The 21675-nt window shown below is 37.6% G+C and overlaps 1 protein-coding gene across 3 annotated transcripts in view; it reads right to left on the minus strand.

Annotated features, from left to right (window-relative positions):
• LOC127419400 (EMI domain-containing protein 1-like) overlaps positions 1-21675 on the minus strand; it is a 119213-nt gene that overhangs the window by 1178 nt on the left and 96360 nt on the right. Inside the window, exons 7-16 of one of the 3 annotated variants that reach the window (XR_007893665.1) lie at positions 20130-20174; positions 19570-19668; positions 14661-14765; positions 10328-10417; positions 9074-9117; positions 8467-8529; positions 8314-8358; positions 5780-5824; positions 1761-1845; positions 1486-1576 (exon numbers count right to left, since the gene is read on the minus strand). Coding sequence is in view for 2 of the 3 variants with exons in the window: in XM_051660746.1 (XP_051516706.1) it covers positions 1486-1576; positions 5780-5824; positions 8314-8358; positions 8467-8529; positions 9074-9117; positions 10328-10417; positions 14661-14765; positions 19570-19668; positions 20130-20174 (627 nt within the window). In the remaining variant the exon portion in view is untranslated. The remainder of the gene's footprint in view (positions 1-1485; positions 1577-1760; positions 1846-5779; positions 5825-8313; positions 8359-8466; positions 8530-9073; positions 9118-10327; positions 10418-14660; positions 14766-19569; positions 19669-20129; positions 20175-21675) is intronic. The other 2 variants (XM_051660746.1, XM_051660753.1) reach the window with 2 other exon arrangements.

A 21675-nucleotide genomic window follows, 5' to 3' on the forward strand; every position in this document is an offset into this window, starting at 1 on the left:
AAAAAGTAGGCTAAATATTTTCCAGATAATTAGGGATGCACTGAAATTAAATTTTTTGGCCAATACGATATAAATTTTAATGAAAAACTATAGTCCAAAACCGTTATTTTGCCACTTACCTTATTTTTTCAACAGGTCATTGTTTTGCTTAGATATTATAATTTCCATCGAACATGGATTGGAACTCTTGACAGGCCAAAATTCAAATGTGTGTGTGTATGTATATATATATATATATATATATATATATATATATATATATATATATATATAGATAGATAGATAGATAGATAGATATATATACACACACATACACACACACACACACACACACACACACAAAAATATATAGTGACCTTTATATATTTTAGGAGGGGATCCCTCGCAAGGTGATTGTCATATATGGGAATCCTTGGCATCAAAAAGTTGAAGGAATAGTTCACCCAAAAATGACAATTCTCTCATCATTTACTCACCCTCATGCTGTCCCACACTTGTATCGTTATTTTTTCTGCAGAACACAAAATATTTTAAAGAATATCTCAGCTGTTTTTGTCCATACAATGCAATCAATTAGGTCCAAAACTTTCAAGTTCCAAAAAGGGCATCATGGTAGCATAAAAGTAATCTATATGACTCGAGTGGTTTAACCCATGTCTTCTGAAGAAATTTTATAACTTTGGTTTAGAAACAAAGCAAAAATGTTGTCCTTATTCACCAAAAATCTTGAATTGAAAGAAGTGAATTAAACCACTTGAGTCGTATGTATTACTTTTATGCTGCCTTCATGCCCTTTTTGGAGCTTGAAAGTTTTGGACCCTATTGACTTTTTGGCATTTTATGGACAAAATCATCCCACTCGTCCCTCATTAAAATCTTCATTTGTGTTCCGCAGAAGAAATAAAGTCATACGAGTTTGTCACGGCATAAGGCTGAGTAAATAACAAGAGAATTATAATTTTTGGGTGAACTATCCCTTTAAAATGGTTGTTTTTTTATGGGTAAGGATGGGCCCTCAATCTTATCAATAGGTGTTTAAAGATCTATGTGAGTAATTTAAAGGTTGTTGGTTCAAACTTCAGAAGGGGCAATTCATGCACTGGAGATTTACTGGGGTTGCCATCACTGTGCGTTTAAGAAAAGCGCTGTACCCGGGTTGTTCCATCTCTGTAATGAATGTTCTGTAAGATTCTATGGATAGGAAAGCATCTACAAAATAGATGAAAACAGGTAAAGTGGAAATTTTTTTGTTATTCATCTCATGACTAAAGAAAAGTGTCCCACTTTACCTGTATTCATGCAACTTATGTGGTTGTGTAGCATTATAAAGAAAAATAAGCACTAACAAATCTACTGGGAAATGCTGCTGGAGTCAGGCCCTGAATGAGGTTTGGAATCTTTTGTGGTTCCTGTATCTAAAATTTGCGAACCCTTCCTATGTTCTGGTCTTCTTGTAGTAGATTGACTCGCTAGGCAAGGCATTACCTGGCCAGATGATCGCCTCCAGCAGCTGCACCCTGCGAGCCAGCAGTTCTAAGTCAGCCTGCAAGTCTTGGAACTTCTTCAAATTAAAGTCCTATCAAAGATCAAGAATTTTGACAATCATGGTGGGGGAAGGGGGGGGCTAATGGACAAGGTGCCACTTTCCGAGTACTTGGCCCCTGTCCTCCGCCATACTTTGCTCCTCATGCACTTTCCAAAATCTCGGACCCCAGATCTGTGACCTTAAAACCTGACCCTACTTCTGACCTCCTACTCACCATGGATACCGATCATAGTCTCGAGGATTAAAACCCTCTCGGCTAAGATCTTCAGGGCCTCGCGGATTTGGTGTATCCCATCCCCCTGTGGAGATAGATACAGCTGTCATGGTATTGGGCACAAGCCAAACAAAGCGCTCGCCAAGATGCAAAGTCATTCTGTTAATCCATGATTTCAATCCCAATCATTACCATAGTTAGAGAGTTATGAACTCAGCTCCATTCACTACAAAACTCCAGTTAACTGCACAGATTTAGCTCTGTCCATCTTCTTTTTTTTTTTTTTTTGTGGCCATGCTGTAAGTTTGGACAAAACACCATGCATTTTGTTCAGGCTAGGCCAAAGGATCCTCCGAGCAAATCAAGACCAAATAATCAATCATTATAGATTTGAACATGCATTTAACATTCCCAGTACCCTTAGACTATATTATTCAAAGACCAGGAGGTGAGCAGCTTTGTTCAAACTAAAGAGCTTGTCGAAGTCATCGGTACTATTATTGAGCTCAGGTGACTCTGCACACTTTAGTCTTTAGTCTGCTCATCTCAAGGTAAAGGATGCTCTTACACCAAAGCCACCAGCATTAGCTCACATTGAAAACCTGCCTGTTTATCAGACTACAGGTGTCAGAGCCAGTATATAATTTCCATATGATACATACCTAATTAATTCAGTCTATAATGAGTTCATGGAATAAGTATACATGTGGACAAGACAAACATTTAACAGATGTTAAAAAAAAACATTTAGCTAGTTTACTGAAAAATACATAATATAATGTATGTGCTATATACTTACATATAATATAATCATATTCAAAAGTTAGATTTTGAATAGTTATGTGGCTTTGATAGGCACTTCTTGAACAGTGTAAAGAAATGTGTCACATAAAGTACATTCTACACAACAGTCCCAAGCTCAAGCACATATTAGAACAACATTGTTATTGATGAACTGACAGCACTCAGGAAAGAGTTATGGATGCAAAGGTTAGTGCCTGTGAGAGCTGAAAGTAGTTAATCTAGCCAAATAAAACAGTAAACAATATATCATATAGTTCCTAGAAAACAATACCATATTCATTAAGATATGCAAATATGGCTACAGTCCATAATATTTCTCCACAGTATCATAAGAGCGTTCGGTTTCACACTGATAATTAATTTCGTAGTAGAGGTATGGTCTTTGTACATGTTATGTATATATCTCCAAGGAGAGTCTACGTACAGCAGAAATATTAAAACTATAGATTTTGAATTATCTGTCTTAATTACACACAAATGACCCATATCTTCGTGTCGACAGGATGTGCTGAAAACTAAGTCAATTTGTTGTGAACTAGGAGGATTTTCCATATAGCAAGCCATTCAGAGCAAAATGTGAGGTTGTGATCAAGTACTAGAACTATTTAAGTAAGACATTGGGTTTGACTAATAGTCACCCAATGGTACTAAACTGAAATTTGGATGGTTAGATGTGAGTTGAGGAGGCAAAAAGGAAGATGGAAAAGGACGAGATGGGATCATGCAGCAATGTGTTGTGGGACACTGAGGGATAGCTGTATCCACCCACACACTCAAACACACACCAAAACCGCTGTCCCAATAAATGCTAAAATAAAGCATATACACAACACACACAATGAAATATATACTTCCAAACTTGGATATGCTTTTGTTCTGGTTTGTTTCCCTGCCAAATATGTGTAATTTTTTTTTCTCTTATTCCAGATTAATATGCAACAACAGCTATAAGGAAGCCATTCGAAGCTTGATTCCTGTGAAAAGTGTGAATACTCAGGAAGTTTACATGCAATTTAAAAGTTTGATTTCAGTCGAAACAAAAAAAAAATAGTCTTTTCAAAATGTCTGTAAACACACCCGACTGAAATCATCCAATTTTTATGAAGTCGGACCATAAGACCTAGATATTGTTATTGTATAACATCCATCATGTAATCACGTTCACTGGACCATAGTTTGCCTCGCCATTGTGTGCATGCTCCAAAAGATATATTTATGCTTATTTGCTTCCTTCAAATATTCTATCAGCTCAATTATAACTGCACAAGTAAACATACTGACACCGTTTACATGGACATCAATAAGCGCTTATTGTGAGAAAACAGTGTTGCAGTTCACATGCACTGTATAAGTGCTGTACTCTTCACTCCCATATATATCTATGCAGCTCGGTAAGTAAGCAGCTTTCTCCACAGCAATGTAAATTCCCCACGATGCTTGTGTAAATAACAAACATGGTATCCGAGGGAGACTTCACTATTTTTATTCCTTGTTGCTTCGCTTTATTTCCAGATATTCCATAGTTGTTGCTGTGTTTGTTTTCTTAACTTTGTCGCAACCTGCAGCTGAATTGTGCAGAAATTGTGGGGTTTCCCTCTTACATAAAACTCCAGAGATCCCCCAATGTACGAGTGCATATTCACGAACATGAGAGACCGTCAATATTTCACATTGGTATGTATAAATGGGTACAGTTTATAGTGTATGTGCTTTTCTCACTGTACTTCCAGCAATAAATGTTGAATTCTTTCCACTTTGTTGACTTGTTCTTGGGCTCCATCCTATGGCGTTTGTTATCTGGTCTGTTCACGCACATGCACACTCTTCAAAAACCTGTTAGAATGTCGCTTGTGTGTTTACATTACCACATAAGCCACATTCTCCAGGAGAAACCTGGATGTGTAAAACTGCTTTCTCTTAATTTCTTAAACGGCGTAAGGTAATCGGCGTTCTTGTTTACATGATGTTTCAGAACACTGTTTACTGGAAAAACCCTGGAATAAACTGTTTTTTTAAGTGCATGTAAACGTAGTCACTGACTGTGGCTCTATAGGGCTATCAAAACATTTATCTGTTTGCTTGAACATCCCAGCATAGAAACATTGGCAAAAACAATGGTGTGAGTTTGGGGTGAGACTATCTGTTTGTCCAACCAATGGAAGATAGGGGTTGTGTTTGAGAAACTTTCCATTTAGTGATGATAGTGGCATAGAAATTACACACTTCACCTTTATGGAAAGATACAGCCATTTGGTTGCTTCAGTTTACAATGTAATATACAGTCAAGTTCTAACAGTAATATAGTGTTTCCTCCTTGCCTTGACGGCACAATAAAGCAAAGAGGTAAATTCTCTGTGTGTTGGGTATATGCCAGAAATGGTAGCTAAGAGACTGGTGGCTGTGAAAGGCAGCCATGGAGACAGTTACAAATAGGAATTGGACAGCTTTAGAGGACAGGGGAAACACTCAGAGACAGCCCCAACCACCAACCAACCCAAATAAAAAGACCGTAACAACACAATTACAACTTCACAATAGATTATGCCCTTTTATGCAAATCTGAGACTAGTTCAGAAACCCCCAAATTCTGTCTAGACAGTGTAAGAGCATAGGCCAAAAACTGGTCTCAGATCAGCTTTAAAGAGCAACCTCTGTCACATATGGAAACAATATTATCAAGTGCACAGTCAAAACCAAAACATATAATGTGGTAACTGTGAGTACTGTAAGCAAGCAATGAATAGCATTTGTGAAATAAATCCTTCAGTGGAGTTTTCAATGAAACATCTGTATCTGCATTTTTCACAGATTTAAGTTAAGAGCATTACATAATAATTGGCCCTTGTTGCTCATGATGAAAATTCCACTAATGGATTTAACATGATCGTGGTGTTAAAATATAGATGAACAGCAGGATGAGCAATGTAAGTCCTTCAACCAGAAACAACAAAAATATCACAACAAATGTCAAAATCTCTTACGTTCAAATCGCTCTAGAACAACGATAAGCAGGCATAAGGAAAAGGGTAATTACAGAAAGAGATTATTTCTCCATTAATATTGAAAAATTCCTTTTTGACTTGTTGGAATAATCAGTGCAGTTAAAACATCTCTTAAATTAATGAATTATTCGGAGGTCTCTCCACCACACTTTCTCCTGGAAAGACTGGGGAGAGAGTTTGTGACTAACAGGGCACCTGATGGGCTTGTCTTACCGGAAGACCTTTCTCCCCTGGCTCTCCTTTAGGTCCTGGCTCTCCCTATGAAGAAAAACATTAGTCAAGATTTTCAGTAAATAAAGACTTTATTTTCAGTGTGCTCCTCACTCAAAGCTATATCAAAACTCACTGAGCACTTAAGTAGGAACACCTGTACACCTACTTATTCATGCGATTATATAATCAGCCAATCATGTGGCAGCAGTGCAATGCATAAAATCATGCAGATACAGGTCAGGAGCTGCAGTTCATGTTCACATCAACCATCAGAATGGGGGAAAATGTGATCTGACTGAAAGGCTACAGTAACTCAGATAACCACTCTGTACAATTGTAGTGAGCAGAACAGCACCTCAGAATACACATGTCGAACCTCGAGACGGATGGGCTACAACAGCAGAAGACCACGTCAGGCACTTGATTAGGACCATAGTGTTCCAAATAAAGTACTCAGTTAGTGTAGCACATGAACTATAGTTGAAGTCAGAAGTTTACATAAACTAAGTTTAAATGTATTTGGCTAAGGTGTTTCACAATTCCTGACATTTAATCATAGAAATGTCAGGAATTGTCTTAGGTCAGTTAGGATCACTAATTTATTTTAAGAATTTGAAATGCCAGAATAATAGTAGAGAGAATTATTTATTTCAGCATTTCTTTCTTTCATCACATTCCCAGTGGGTCAGAAGTTCACATACACTTTGTTAGTATTTGGTAGCATTGCCTTTAAATTGTTTAACTTGGGTCAAACGTTTTGGGTAGCCTTCCACAAGCTTCTCACAATAAGCTGCCTGAATTTTGGCTCATTCCTCAGTCAGCTTTGTAGTCCTCCTTGCTCACACACGCTTTTTCAGTTCTGCCCACAAATTTTCTAACAGATTGAGGTCAGGGCTTTGTGATGGCTATTCCAATACCTTGACTTTGTTGTCCTTAAGCCATTTTTCCACAACTTGAGGTATGCTTGGGGTCATTGTCTATTTGGAAGACCCATTTACGACCAAGCCTTAACTTCCTGGCTGATGTCTTGAGATGTTGCTTCAATATATCCACATAATTTTCTTTCCTCATGATGCCAACTATTTTGTGAAGTGCACCAGTCCCTCCTGCAGCAAATCACCCCCACAACATGATGCTGCCACCCCCATCATGTTGTGGGGGTTGGGATGGTGTTGGGATGGTGTTCTTCGGCTTGCAAGACTCACCCTTTTTCCTCCAAACATAATGATGGCAAAACAATTAAATTGTTTAATCAGACCAGAGAAAATTTCTCCAAGAAGTAAGATCTTTGTCCCCATGTGCATTTGCAAACTGTAGTCTGGCTTTTTTATGACGGTTTTGGAACATTGGCTTCTTCCTTGCTGAGCGATAGTCGATAGAATACAGGGATAGTTGAAATGGGACTCGTTTTACTGTGGATATAGATACTTGTCTACCTGTTTCCTCCAGCATCTTCACAAGGTCCTTTGCTGTTGTTCTGGGATTGATTTGTACTTTTCGCACCAAAATACGTCATCTCTAGGAGACAGAATGCGTCTCCTTCCTGAGCGGTATGATTGCTACATGGTCCCATGGTGTTTAAACTTGCGTACTATTGTTTTTACAGATGAACATGGTTCCTTCAGGCATTTGGAAATTGCTCCCAAGGATGAACCAGTCTTGTGGAAGTCCACAATTTTTTTTTCCTGAGGTCTTGGCTAATTTCTTTTGATTTTCCCATGATGACAAGCAAAGAGGAACCGAGATTGAAGGTAGGCCTTAAAATACATCCACAGGTACACCTCCAATTGACTCCAACTAGCCTATCAGAAGCTAATTGGCTAATTGGCTAATAACCTAAAGGCTTGAAATAATTTTCTGAAAGCTTCCAAGCTGCTTAAAGGCACAGTTAACTTAGTATTTAAACTTCTGACCCACTGGAATTGTGATATAGTCAATTAAAAGTGAAACAATCTGTCTGTAAACAACTGTTGGAAAAATTACTTGTCGTAACTTTGTACTTGACAAAGTAAATGTCCTAAAAGACTTGCCAAAACTATAGTTTGCTAATATGAAATCTGTGGAGTGGTTAAAAATGAGTTTTAATTATTCAATCTAAGTGTATGTAAACTTCTGACTTCAACTGTACGTTTATAGTGCTTTTGTGTCCCTTTTGAAACTTGCTATATGCTGAATCTCCAACCACTTTCAAGACCAGCCTGGACATTCTGCAAAATATTTCCTTTTGTGGGATACACAGGAAATAAAATCATACAGTTTTTAAACAATATGAAGGTGAGGAAATGGAGACAGAATTTTCATTTTTGGTTGAACTATTAAACCAGCCTACGATGGTTTGCTGATCTTGGCTTGTTTAAGCTGGTCTCCCAGCCTGGCCAAACTGGTATAGATGGGGCACATACCAATCTAAGACCAGCAAACCAGCTTAGGCTGGTTTAAACTTTTTTCAGCAGGGGTTTTTCTGCTTTTGTCATTCATTCAAAACATCCATCCATGGGAAATTATTTTGATGAAGTAAAAGGTGGGCATTTTACCAGCTCTCCCTTGAACCCTCTCTCTCCTGGATACCCAAGAGGTCCCTGTGGAGTCAAATTAAGGGTTATATATGCAGAGTATAATATATGTACAGACAGTGTTGCATTGTGTGTAGGTTTTAGCTTGTGTTGTATAGTTTATTTTGAACTCACTCTTTCTCCTCTTTCTCCTTTTGGTCCCATGGGGCCTTGCAAACCAGAAGCTCCTGGCTTTCCCTTATTACACAAGGAAAACATGACATGGTTAGTACACACACATATTTACACACTCACACAAGGGGTACTTTGTCACGGTACATAAGCAGGAACAAGCACCCAAGTGCAGGAATGAGTGAAAAATAAATATATTTTATTAAACAACTGAAAACAAAACTCTCACGAGGGAGAGAAAACAAACTAAACATAAACCAGAATAAAGACAAAGACTAGGACCGACCGGGAACAGGAACAAGACTTGAACAGGAATAGACAAACTTGGTAACAAAACAATTTGACAAACACAAGAGCAAAAAAAAGGGCACAATATATAGAGCAAGATACATGAGGGTCAGGTGCAGACAATCAACAAGAGGAGGACTAAACAAGGAGGCGTGGCAGGAGGAAATAAGCAGGCAGGGAAAGCAGAGCGCATGGCAGACAGAAAACACAACAGAGCCATACGCTCAAACACAGAAAAGAAACAAACACATTAATAGACAACAGAAAGGAAAGGGCTGTCAGACTGGGGTTGACATACTTTCCCCATCAGCCTATAACTTACAGTCAGTCCGATAGGGCCTGGTGGTCCAATTGGTCCTGGAGGCCCTGCATGGGATAAAATAAACATATTTTAATACAAACCCTTTTAAGATTGTTTTTTTTCTCACTTTATGTCATGTGTACAAAAGGGCTGTTCTGACATGTTTCATGATACAGTTCACGGTTAACACTGCCTACTGTGAATGTAATGTTAACCACTGTGACTTTCCAGTCAATTGCTTCAGGGGGTACTTCAAATCAAAGACCTGCCACAACAAGTTCTCATAATGTTGATATTATATTTAGGTACAAACGTATCTCGTTTAGCTGAGTGAAGTACTCACTAGTCAATGATTCTTATAATAACATACTTGAGGGGACTTAAAAACGTCATATGCTTATAAAAGAACTCATATATAATAATACTAACTCATAAAAAATAAAAATGATGAAGTACATTTTATTTTCAAAATGTAGGACCTTTTCATACTAACTGTGATAACTTTATTTGATAGAACAAATAATTTAGTCACCCAAGATTCTAATCAAAATAGAGAAAATAGAGACATTTGACTCAAAGGACTGTAGCAGAGGAAATCTATGACATCAAAACTGCAAGCTGGTTGGATATTCATGTAAAAGATGATTATGTACTTTCTCATGCATTAGACAGTTGCTTGTGCTAAGCCCTCTGGGTACTAATTTGTTTTTAAGAAAAGGCAGATGTAGACAATCACTTCACAGGAGAAAAAAAAGAGGCTGAGTCTGTGTCCAAAATAAAAATATTCCCATTTCGCATGATAAAACGTTTTCACATCCAAGAGAGTGTCATATTTTATCTTATGCTTGACACATACTGGGAGAGTGAAACCCATTGTTTTTAAGTACTTTTAAACAATGCACAATTTAAGACAGGTCAGTGTAATTAAATTAGAATCCTATGACAATTTGTACTCTTGTTGTTGGCAATATTCAGTATGTAATGTGTGTGGAAGATGATATTTGCACAAATTAGGTCATATGAATTAATGCCTGGAATGTTGTAAACAAAACAAAAAAACAGATATTCTTGCAAAATGAAATTAAGGCTAATTCACTAAGCATCATCTGCTTTTTCCCTCTGTTTTTAAATCAGGCATTAAAAAGCCTGTAAGTAGTTTAATAAGTTTAGTTATAAAATGAATGATGGTGCCTCAAATTTGAAAGTAATCATCTATGGTATAACTGGCCAGTAATAAACGATTTTGTAAACAGGATACAAATAAGTATCACTGACCTGTGGGTCCAGGTGGACCTGGTGGTCCATGTGGAGGGGTCACTTGGAGGTCAGGGAAGTTGTTATGGAGCAGACTGTCTTTTTTCAGGCCTGTAATATTACAAGAATATTAAGCAGTCCAGACTCATGTTTGTGCAAGCTGTAATTTGTGCTAATCTAGGATAACTAGCTGGAAATTGGGTGTCTGGGGTCAAAGGTCAACTCGTGAGGGCCACTGCTGTTCAGAGTGACCATGGCAGAGGCAGTGATGCTGAAAAGAATGTCAATTTGCCTGTAGATGGCACTGTTTAGGTAAGAATAAACTGATGTGATTACCAAATTTGTTGCAGATCATAAAATGTTGGTACATTGCAAATTGTAATGCGTCCATGGTTCCCACACCTTTGACTGACAAATTTCCTTGATTTTTTCATTACATTTCCAGTAGTTTTTTTTAAATTTTTTTATTACTGGATAAAGATTTTTAAATCTTTTTTATTAAATTACAATTTAGATCGCTTCGCTTATGAATCATTCAGACCAATTTGTGAATCAATGTTTTAAAAGAACCAGTGCAGAAGAACTCACAAATCAAGCACAAACAAAAACAATACTAAGCCAATTCAATCTTTTAGAGCAGAGCAAAACTAGAAAAATGTATTCATTCAATACAGATCTATTTATTAAATTAATTTATTCAATATATTTAATACAGAAATTTCCATGAATTTTAAGATTGTAATTTTAATTGTCTGCGACTAAAAGTGAATAAAAAACAAAACAAAAAAAAAACAAGCCAGAGATTTTAAATTCTAATCTAATGATTATAATTGTCTCTCCCTCTTTTATGGGAGATATTATCTGTTTTATCTGCAATCTTGACAATCAGATCAAATATTTTATACATTTATAAAAACATGCAATAAATCCATCCTCTTTGTCTGTTGATTCACTGATGTTTTCTCCCATCTCCTCTGATTCTAGATAACACATTCACAGTCTCACTGAAAGGCTTATGGCTTTGTAACTGCTGGAAATGTTCACACAGTGGGCTGAGTACTGATTCAGCTTTTAAAATTACACAGGCAGATTCACATCACTCTTTCTCTCTGCCTTTCTGTCTCTCTCTGACTCTGCCTCTCCCCAGCAGGTGAGTTTGCCGCTGTAGACTCTGTAGCTGCAGGGTGTCCCAGAGCTCAGACTCAGACAGGAAACTCCAACAAGACAATGTTTTTCTATGGAAGCCCCTTGCAGACCTTTTAATTGCCCTGATTACTTTGAAGGTGGAATCACAGGGAATAGCAGTCTTAACCAAGTTATAAAGTTCTAAGGTCCCTAAATTTAAAATTCTAAAACTTTATGAGGTCTGGGCTGGCTTGTGTCCCCTTGAACGGAGAGCAGATATAAAACTGAGCTGAGGTGAAGAGTCATTCTGCTACAAGGGCCAGTCCTCTTCAAAAGTGACGACACACATACTAAAATATTATTGCTTCTATTCTAAAACACTCCCTCGTGCTTCGAGCTCAACTCCGTTTCAGCCTCAAGACAGCCCTCACTGCGCGAGCACAAACACACACACACACACACACACACACACACACACACACGCACGCACGCACGCACATCTGGAAGTGGTTGAGTGACATCAGCAGCAGACAGACAGGTCTTTTTCCCAGCATGTGACTATTGAGTCTAGCCTGAATTACCTCCTAAAACCTGCCATTTTAATCAACTGCAGGGAAGTGAAAAGAGGGGTAAAAAGAGATGCCCCTAAGTTACAATAATTCCTTGATCTATCTCCCTTTTTTTGATCCATGTCTCTTTCACTCTCTCTTATCCTCATCTGTGTAATGTCGAACTCATTTGAAGCTTTCTAATCGCTCTGTTGTTGCACAGTCAAGAAGTATCGATAAAAATCTCAACTAAATAATTTTAACTTTATTACTGTCCCATGACTGGCCACAAATAAGCTGCTGTGCAGAACTGGCCTCTACTGACAAATAAATACAGGTGGGAATCTTCACTGACCTCAAGATTTGATTACGATTCAAAGGGTAACGATTCGATTATAAAACAATTCTGGATGCATCACAATGCATCTTGTCCTTCAATTTCTTTCTTTTTTCAGTTTCTTCAAAATTTATTTTTTACTTTCTATTTTTTCCTTTTCAGCTTTTTATTTAACAGCTGTTTTAAAAAATCAGAACAAGTCATATTACATAAACTGGCTTTTTACATTCAGTATGAGCTGTGAACAAAACATGGAACATCCACAAGATTAAATAAATGGTTATATAGTTTAAAAGAGAGTCTCAGTTTTTCAGTTTCTTTCTTTAGAACCTTATAAAAAAATCTCTTAATAGCACAAGAAAAAAATATTGGTTCTCCATCAAAACACACTGAATACTGTTACTTTAACTGATTATATATAATAAATTCCTCATTATTTTCTTCTGTGTTTTCCCCCTTTGTGTGCAAATCAGTGCAATAATGGGTGCGAGCTCGTCTTTCATGTTGTTTGTAGGCTTGTTATCATGAATAAACTCTCCCGTTGCTATTTGCGTGGGGTTTGTGAAAGAATTTCGGGATCGTAGTTTCATTCGGGCACAAATGGTCATGTGTTTGATACTGCTGGTCTGCAAACAGTCGTGTTTGTGCACTTGACTTTAGTGTATGCACTTAAATCACTCTTTGTTTCTACATCTGTCTTTGGCTTGTGCCACTGCTCTGCCATGATTTAAACTGAACTCAGAATCGATTCTGATTCTTTTGAGAATCGATTCAGAATCATTTGAGTATGAATCGCGATGCATTGCTGAAACGATTTTTTCCCCCACCCCTACAAATAAAGCAGTTCCACATGAAGAGGCACAGAGTATAATATGTGAGTGTGTGTCCACAGGCACCTATAATGCATCTGGTTCTACACTACAGAAATACCCTTCACACCTCCATTCTAAAGGTGTGCAAAATCTGCAGAGCCACAACAAAGAGCGCAGCATAAATATTAACTGAAGAGACAGAGAGAGAGACAGGGAGAGGGATCCAAAAACAACTATACTACAACTATACCACATATTATTAACTCTATAAAGCCGTACGTATCATATTTGATACACGGTTTGCTAAAGCCTCTACATCTTCAGCACAATAAATACTTACTAAATAAATAAAAACCTGTTGTTTTCTATGTACTAGATGTCTGCTGCCTCCTGGTTAAAGTTTCCATCCTCTTCTGGAAATAGAAGACCATCTTTGCATCTCAATGTGCATACTATCCATTCTAATTAGTATGTGAGATGAGAATTAGTGTGTCTCAAATCAAAGTATGTTTAAAAAGGTATGCCAAAGTTGCCCGGATGGTCTACTATTTCCGGTAGATTTTCCAAGTGTGGATCCGTCCACGCTTTTTCGACTAATATTTCCCAAAATCCCTAGCTCCATTGCATGATGGAAGGTTTACTTCAGAACTACAATTGTGAAATGTGAAAAACTACAAACATGGCGGTGAGACCGAAGGTGCTTCATCAGTTCTTAAATGTTTTAAACAACTTAAACGTTACTTAAGTTAAATGGTTGAATGCTGTGGAAAAAACTACTTCGTTCTCGCTGTAGGATGAACACACTATTATGATGTGTTCTGATATGATCTGCTCCATTTGCACAGTGACCAGGAAAGGGTTTAAGTGATTAAAGGTGCTGTAAGTGATTTCAGCTGTTCTAACTATGCTAACTAACTATAGACACAGGATCACTTTCCTTAGGTAAATGAGGAGTGCTGATCGGAGGAGAGACACTATATGCAGCACTCCCATTTAAATTGATAGCAACTGATGCGACTTGACACACTGCATTTAAAAACAAAAATTTCATGATAACATTGACAGCATTTGAAAAACAATAGAAAACCTGAAACAGTCAAAAATGTTTCACATTCTTTTAAAAACAACCATTGCAACTTACGACTCATTTTGATTGAGCGCATCACATATATTACAAATATTTAAATGTTTTCTCAAATATATAATTGACCATTGTCCCAGCCAACTGTTATTCTACTTACAGTAGCTATGCTTGTTTTGTGTCTCAAGTATCAGTCCGTGGTCTCTTTCTCCTCACATAATAAAACAATTTATTTATTTATTTGGTAAGTAGACATGTAATAAGCGGGATAATGTACAGTCAGTCGGTCATTATAACAAAATAAACCCCTTAAGGATGATACAAGACCCCTCCACTTTACACTGGGGTCCTGATCACCCTGACGGGGTTTACTTCGGGATAAAGACCAGTTGACTGTACATTATCCCTTATGTATGCAAATGAACTTAAATTAAAGAATTTGTACTCATACCAGCATCTTGTTCAGGCACAGGGGCTGGAGGTCCAGGGGGCCCGGGAGGGCCAGGTGGCCCAGGGAGGCCCCTATCTCCTGGGAGGCCAGGAGGTCCCTGCGGACCTAAAGAGAAAGCATAAAAAAATTAATTGAAAAAAAGAGTAGAACAGAGAGACCACTCAATGCAGGTAAAGTCTTCAGTGGGATGAAATAAAGAACACAAGGTGCATATGAAACAACTACCGGCTCTGCTCTGTACCTCTCTCTAAAGCTACCTTTCCCTTGAGTAGTCAACTATAAGGCGCTGTTGTCCTGCTCATCAGAAATATTTCCTTTGCACACCAAGTCAAGCATATATATGATAAAAGGATTTCAAGCAAATCATAAATATTCAAAGATATTCAAAGTCATAAAAGAGAGGAAGTGAATAAGAGAATAGATTGAGGTAGATCGAGGTAAAGAGTTTTGATACTTGTCTGTTCTAGGAAGTAGGTTAATAAGAGTGGTAGGATTGCAGTGTGTGTGGGGTGGGGGGGCTCATAATGGCCATGAACTGGGCTCTAACAGGGAAAGCTGGGAAAACTCAAATAAACACTGTTAAATGCCGGAGCATATTAGCAGCTCTGGTGTGTAATAAATTAAGACCTGGCCAGTGACTGTGCTGATTCAAACAGCTCTGTGTGTGTGTATAAGAATGTAGTCTTGCAGCTGGACCTTGTTGCCTGTTATTTTGGATTAAGTGGAAAAAATTGAAGGAAAGAAAACCGTTACATATCACGGCTGGTGCACGAGAGCAGCTGTGGAGAAAATGTGTGATTATTAAACAGTTTTATATGCTCTGTCTGTCTCTTGCTGAAAAATATAGCATAAGCTGGTTAGGCTGGTCTGGACGTTTGGGCACATTTCAGCTGGTCATACTGGGCACACTGAGTGACCAGTTAAACCAGCTTTAACCAGCCAAGACCAGAAAACTACCATAGGCTTTTCAAGCAGGATTATATACTCTAGCTGTTTATTTTCTTTCCCCTTTCCTACCCTTTCTTTCTCCCTGTTCTCCCATCCTCCATAGTCACCTCTGACATCACTGTTTACATTTTCACTGAGGTAATATTGCTCATTACTCCTCTGTCACCCCCATTTCTCATCGGTCTCTCCTTTAGGTGTTTGAAAGGTGATGCAATGCAAAATAATGTTTACAAAAATTATCTGGAAAGAATGAGGTCAGATGAGAGATCGGATAAAATTCCATTAACTTGAATAAAGAGTTTGCATATTTTGAGTGTCAGAGTGCAGGTCATATGTAGAGCCCACTGATATTCTCTGTAGAATGCTAATTAAGTGAATAACAGTCCATTGTGTGTGTGTAAGAGCATAATGTAAAGAGGATGTCCTGTTTCCTTTCAACAGAAGTAGACCAGTATTCTGCTGAGTCAGGAGTAGAAGCACACACAAACTCTCAGAGCAGCAGCCCAAGCAGTATGATCAGGTTTTTTAAATTAACACCCACCAACCCGCCAAATGCGGGTAAAATTCTATGAATGTCGAGCAACATGGAGCAAATTTGATGAAGCAAATTTAATGGTATTCATCTCTCGTTTAGCGCTTTATAAGCACTAAATATGCCACTCATAACTTACACGCACATCTGTGTGTGGCAAATGAAGTGTGCTTTCATGCGAACCGCCGCAGCGCACATCAGCGTGCTCCAGCGATAAGTCGCCAAAGCTCTGGGACAGCGCAGAGCGAAACTTGCGGGATTCACTCGGCCTTCACTCGATATCGTGGCGGCCGGCGGAGACCCCAACACTTATGTGACCCATTTGAATTCTACAGAGAACATTTTAGTTTAAAGCTCCATATGGAGGAAATCAAACCTCTCAAACTGCTTAACAGCCCTGACATTAAAAACTGCACTGACGAGATAAAGATTTTTTTGGTAACTTACAGATTCATATTAAATCTATTAGGGCGAATCTATTAGACTTATTTAATTACAATGGTTTCTAAATGTGTTTAGACTATGAGTTTTTTTCAAAACAAATACTATTGTTTATTTTTTTGGAAAGACTTTCTTCAATAGCCTAACCACAGTAATGTGGAGCCATCCATTGTCTTACCTGTGATTATGGCCTTATCATTACAAATGCCACTGTTAAACAATGGTAAAACAATGGTAAACTTTCATATAGGCAAGTACAATTTAGAATGAAGAGGTTAAAACATCCATAAATTATGGACAAATTATTGACAAATTCTTCTCTTGTTCTATCCTACTCCTGTTCTAAATGGACATGTTTGCTTTCAGATATTCCAAGAGATGACTTAAATCATAAGGCTTGTGTCCTGCTAAACTAATAAAATTTTCGTTCAAATAAAATGTCCAAACAAATGCATGCAATTACAGTCTCCAGTCACCTTTATCACTTTTTCCTATAGGTCCTCCCGGTGGCGGAGGAAGAATCTCAGTTGCCTCCGCGTCTGAGACAGTCAATCCGCGCATCTCATCACATGGCTTGTTGAGCACATTACCATGGAGACCTAGCGCGTGTGGAGGCTCACGCTATTCTCCGCAGCATCCACGCACAACTCACCACGTGCCCCACAGAGAGCGAGAACCACATTACAGCGACCACGAGGAGGTTAACCCAACGTGACTCTACCCACAGTAGCAACCGGGCCAATTGGTTGCTAAGGAAGCCTGACTGGAGTCACTCAGCATGCCCTGGATTCAAACTTGTGACTCCAGGTGTGGTAGTCAGCGTCTTTACTTGCTGAGCTACCCAGGCCCCCATTCTTTGAAGTATCTTGAAGTACAGGGTAAATTAACATGAAATATGCAGTATATATGGTAATGATTCAGTACTGTGATATACAGTACATCAAAGTATAATGGTATGATGATACTTTGGTTTTTGTATCAGGAAGTGGAAACGGGCTAGACAGACAAGCTTGATTGGAGATCGACTTTAATGGACATAAATTTTGATCTGTTCCACACACATAGCTAAGACTTGGAATATAGAGAATGAGTTGTATGGATTAAGTTTATGGTGGTTTTTTATCACTTTTGGAGCTTGACATACCCTGTTCACTATGAAATCCCATTGAATAGCATTCTTCAAAAATTTCTACTTTGTTGTTTCGTGGAAAAATAAAAGCACACAGGTTTGGAACTTTATAGCGGTGAGTAAATAATGATGGAATTTTCATTTTTGGGTGAACTATTCCTCCTCTGACACATTTTCCAGAAATCTTTGAATAGCATGATGTTGTTTTTCCTAAATCTTGTTTTATTTGAACTTAATTTAAGCATACCTCTTTTACATGAATACAGCAATCAGATACAGTTCTTTGTGCACCATACGAATGTATAATTAAAAAAGACAGACTCAAGAAAAACAATACAAAGGCAAACATATGGAAGAAATAATGAGCAAGTATTGTATACATATCTCATGTTCACCTTAGATTAGATTCATATGCCAGAGGAGCATTTCAGTAGGGCCCTGTGAGGGCCCTGAGATCACTCAAACCCCCTTCAGGCAGTCAGAGCACTGGTTAAAGAGCCATCATACCTGTGGCCATGTTTCACACACATTATGACAACACTACATTCTGTATTGCTATTTTTGAATCTTTGGGTGAGTGATATGCTAGTCAGTGTGTGTGTGTTTTTAGGCAAACCCCAGCAAAGTGCTACATGCTGTGAACTAAAGTTTATATATATATATATATATATATACACACACACACACACACACACACACACACACACACACACACACACACACATAGAGAGAGAGAGAGAGAGAGAGAGAGAGAGAGAGAGCAGTCCAAGCACAAATATTTTGGCAGTGGACCTGGGGCTCAATGCTGACACTGCAAATTCTGTATATACACTACCGTCCAAAAGTTTGGATCACTTACTAATTATTTATTTATTTATTTATTTATTTATTTTTTCACATTTTAGAATAATAGTAAAGTCATCACAACTATGGAATAATAGAAATGGAAATATGGGAATTATGTTGTGACTAAAAAAATCCAAAATAAATCAAAACTATGTTATATTTTAGCATCTTCAAAGTGGCCACACTTTGGCTAGATTTTGCAGAAATGTACTCTTGACATTTTCTCAACCAACTTCTTGAGATATCACCCTGGGATGCTTTTTAAACAGTATTGAAGGAGTTCCCATCTATATGCTGAGCACTTAGTGGCTGCTTTTCATAATTATTCAGTCCAAGTCATCAATTTCAAAACCTTTTTTATTTATTTTTTTATAAAATTTTAGTTTTGTAATTAAATAAATTAATATGTTGGCACAATTATATTTTTGTCTACAAAACTAATTTCAAACATTTAAGCATACGCCTTCAGATCAAAAGGTTTTTAAGATCATGAGAAACATTTCAGGCAAGTGACCCCAAACTTTTGAATGGTAGTGTGCCTCTTATGGCTGTCATAGTCCAGCACAAAAATTAAGGAAATCAGGGTATGTTATTAGCAGGTACTATTATATGTATATCTATGATGTACAAAGACAATGTTTTGGATACATGTCCAAGCTGAAACTGACAGTAGATAGTCTGAATAAGACAATTCTACGTGTTTCTGTGCTAACTGATTCCTATTTTGGACCATAACACAAGCTCTGCCATGTTTGCCTAGAGTCAGAAAGGGGTTCCTAACAAACCAACCAAACTGAATCAACATTTACATTTTTTACATTTACACTTATTCATTTGGCAGATGTTTAAAATCAACTTGCAGTGCATTCAAAATATATTTTTTTTATCATTATGTGTGTTCCCTGGGAATCGAACCCATGACCATGACATTGCTGGCACCATGCTCTAAAAGTTAAGCAACAGGAACATGAGAAGGCTGGTTAAACAAAATTGATAGGGACAGTTCAGAGTACCTGGAAGGCCAGGTGTTCCTTTTGACCCTGGAGCTCCAGATGGACCTCTGATGCCTGCATCTCCTTTGGGTCCTGGCAGACCTCGAGACCCTGGTTTACCTACCAATACAGAGTCATTTATTTTATGAGGCAATGCACAGGTTTATGAAAACATAGATCTCAGCCAGATGGTATTCTCCATTGGGAGCAAGATAAAGTTTGTACATCCAAGAATTTTAACTCTATATATTTATTAACACAGTTATACAGTTAGCATTTAACTAACAACGTATCCAAACTTTTTGACATATGTGAGCACAAAGTAATGTTTGTTGTCGTCAACTAGGCTACAACTGCACATTTACATTTGTGTTTTAGGCTCACTGTTTGAGGTGTTTTAGGATAATATACATATATGGTATCTGGCCCACTGGTACCAGTTTGAGACCCCTGTATTAAAACAAATATATGTTTATTATAATGTAATTTTAGTATTCATCTTTCTATTTAAGACTGAACTGAACAACTGTATAGTCAGTGAACAGAATCTGACTGTGAGGTTCAGGTATGAATCAACTTACCATCTTTACCAGCTAAGCCATCCCTGCCTTTCTCGCCCTGTGGACCTGGGACAAACACACATAAAAATGTACAGTTGCAAAGGTTAAGGATTCTCTTGTAAAATGTAGGACTGCTAGGCAAAAGTGTCTTCCAAGCCTGCCATTGGAATAGTTCCAGAGCCTGATAAAATCAGTGAATCAGTGAATAGTGAAGTGCCTGCTGGCAGACACAGTCCTAATAACACTGAGCTCATCATGTGACCTCACTATCAGTGTCATCACTGCAGAGACAGGATTCTCTGAAGGAATAATTTATGAACTGATACATCAATAAATATATGAGTCACTCATCTTAATCTTCCCCTGAAACACTTTACGATAAAACAAAAGTTTCTCTCCTTCAAAGAATCTGGCCATGGTCACATTCACACTAGCAGTTTTTCTTGCAGGAACATGGTGACTGAATGTTAAAACAGACCAATAATGCAAATTCAACAGGCTTAATAAAACTATTATATCATAGAAGTGAGGAAATCAAACTAAAACTAGATTTGCGTTTCCTGAGAGAAATACCAGTACTTGCAAGGCAGCAAAGGTTTTAGGTAAAATGATAGTAAGAAAAGTTACAGACCCAAATACAGACAGGGCGAAAAGCAGAGAGACTGATGTGATAGTAATAAGTCATACTGATGGATGAATAGTTGCAAGAAAGAAAAGACCAATCACAATTCATTATAAAAACATTATGATGATGTCTCGTTGTTGGTTAAATATTGAAGGGAGAAGGAGAAGAGAAGTAGGAAAGAAGATGATGGAGATGGAGTTTATTAAATAAAGTATACACTTTATTCTTTATATCTTACAATAGAAAAAAAAAACTTGCTAATGATGGAAAAGGTCCAGGCTGCAAGCCAAAAAAATCTGACGTCACTGCCCTTGGAGAGAGTAGATTGAAGCCTGGCTAAAGCGCAGACAAGTTAAAGGAATGTGCAGGGTTCAATACAAGTTAAGTTAACAGCATTTGTAGCATAATGTTGTTTGCCACAAAATAAATATTTAGAAAAGTCCCTCCATTTCTTAAAAAAAAAAAAAAAAGAAAAAAGCAAAAACCTGGGTTAAAATACTCTTTTTTTTTTTTTTTTTTAATATAGCCACAAGAAAAAACAATATTTGTGTTAACATGATTTTAGTGTGTAAAAAATTGCTTAACTTCGTTGCCATGAAAACGTAACGCTGTAAACCCTAAAACTGTAAAACAACCATAAAAATGACAATTTAAATAACTTTACACTCACTTACATTGTATGTGCCTCACTGTAACCTTTTTTTTATTATTATTTAAGAAAAAATAATTCAAAATTATTTTTTGTGGAAATCAGCATTATGCCACAAATGCTGTCGACTGACCTTAACTTGTATTGAACCTGGAATATTCCTTTAATCTGGCAGAGATTCATGCTGAACTAATGTCTTGATCAAATTTATGCTTTATGCTAAGCATACTAATTGCCAATGCCCGGCTGGTTGACCGCTAGTGTTGACAGAGTGTAGATGGAGTGCACCCTTA

The sequence above is a fragment of the Myxocyprinus asiaticus genome, chromosome 3 (genome assembly GCF_019703515.2).
Source record: "Myxocyprinus asiaticus isolate MX2 ecotype Aquarium Trade chromosome 3, UBuf_Myxa_2, whole genome shotgun sequence".
In the NCBI taxonomy this organism is placed as follows: Eukaryota; Metazoa; Chordata; class Actinopteri; order Cypriniformes; family Catostomidae; genus Myxocyprinus; species Myxocyprinus asiaticus.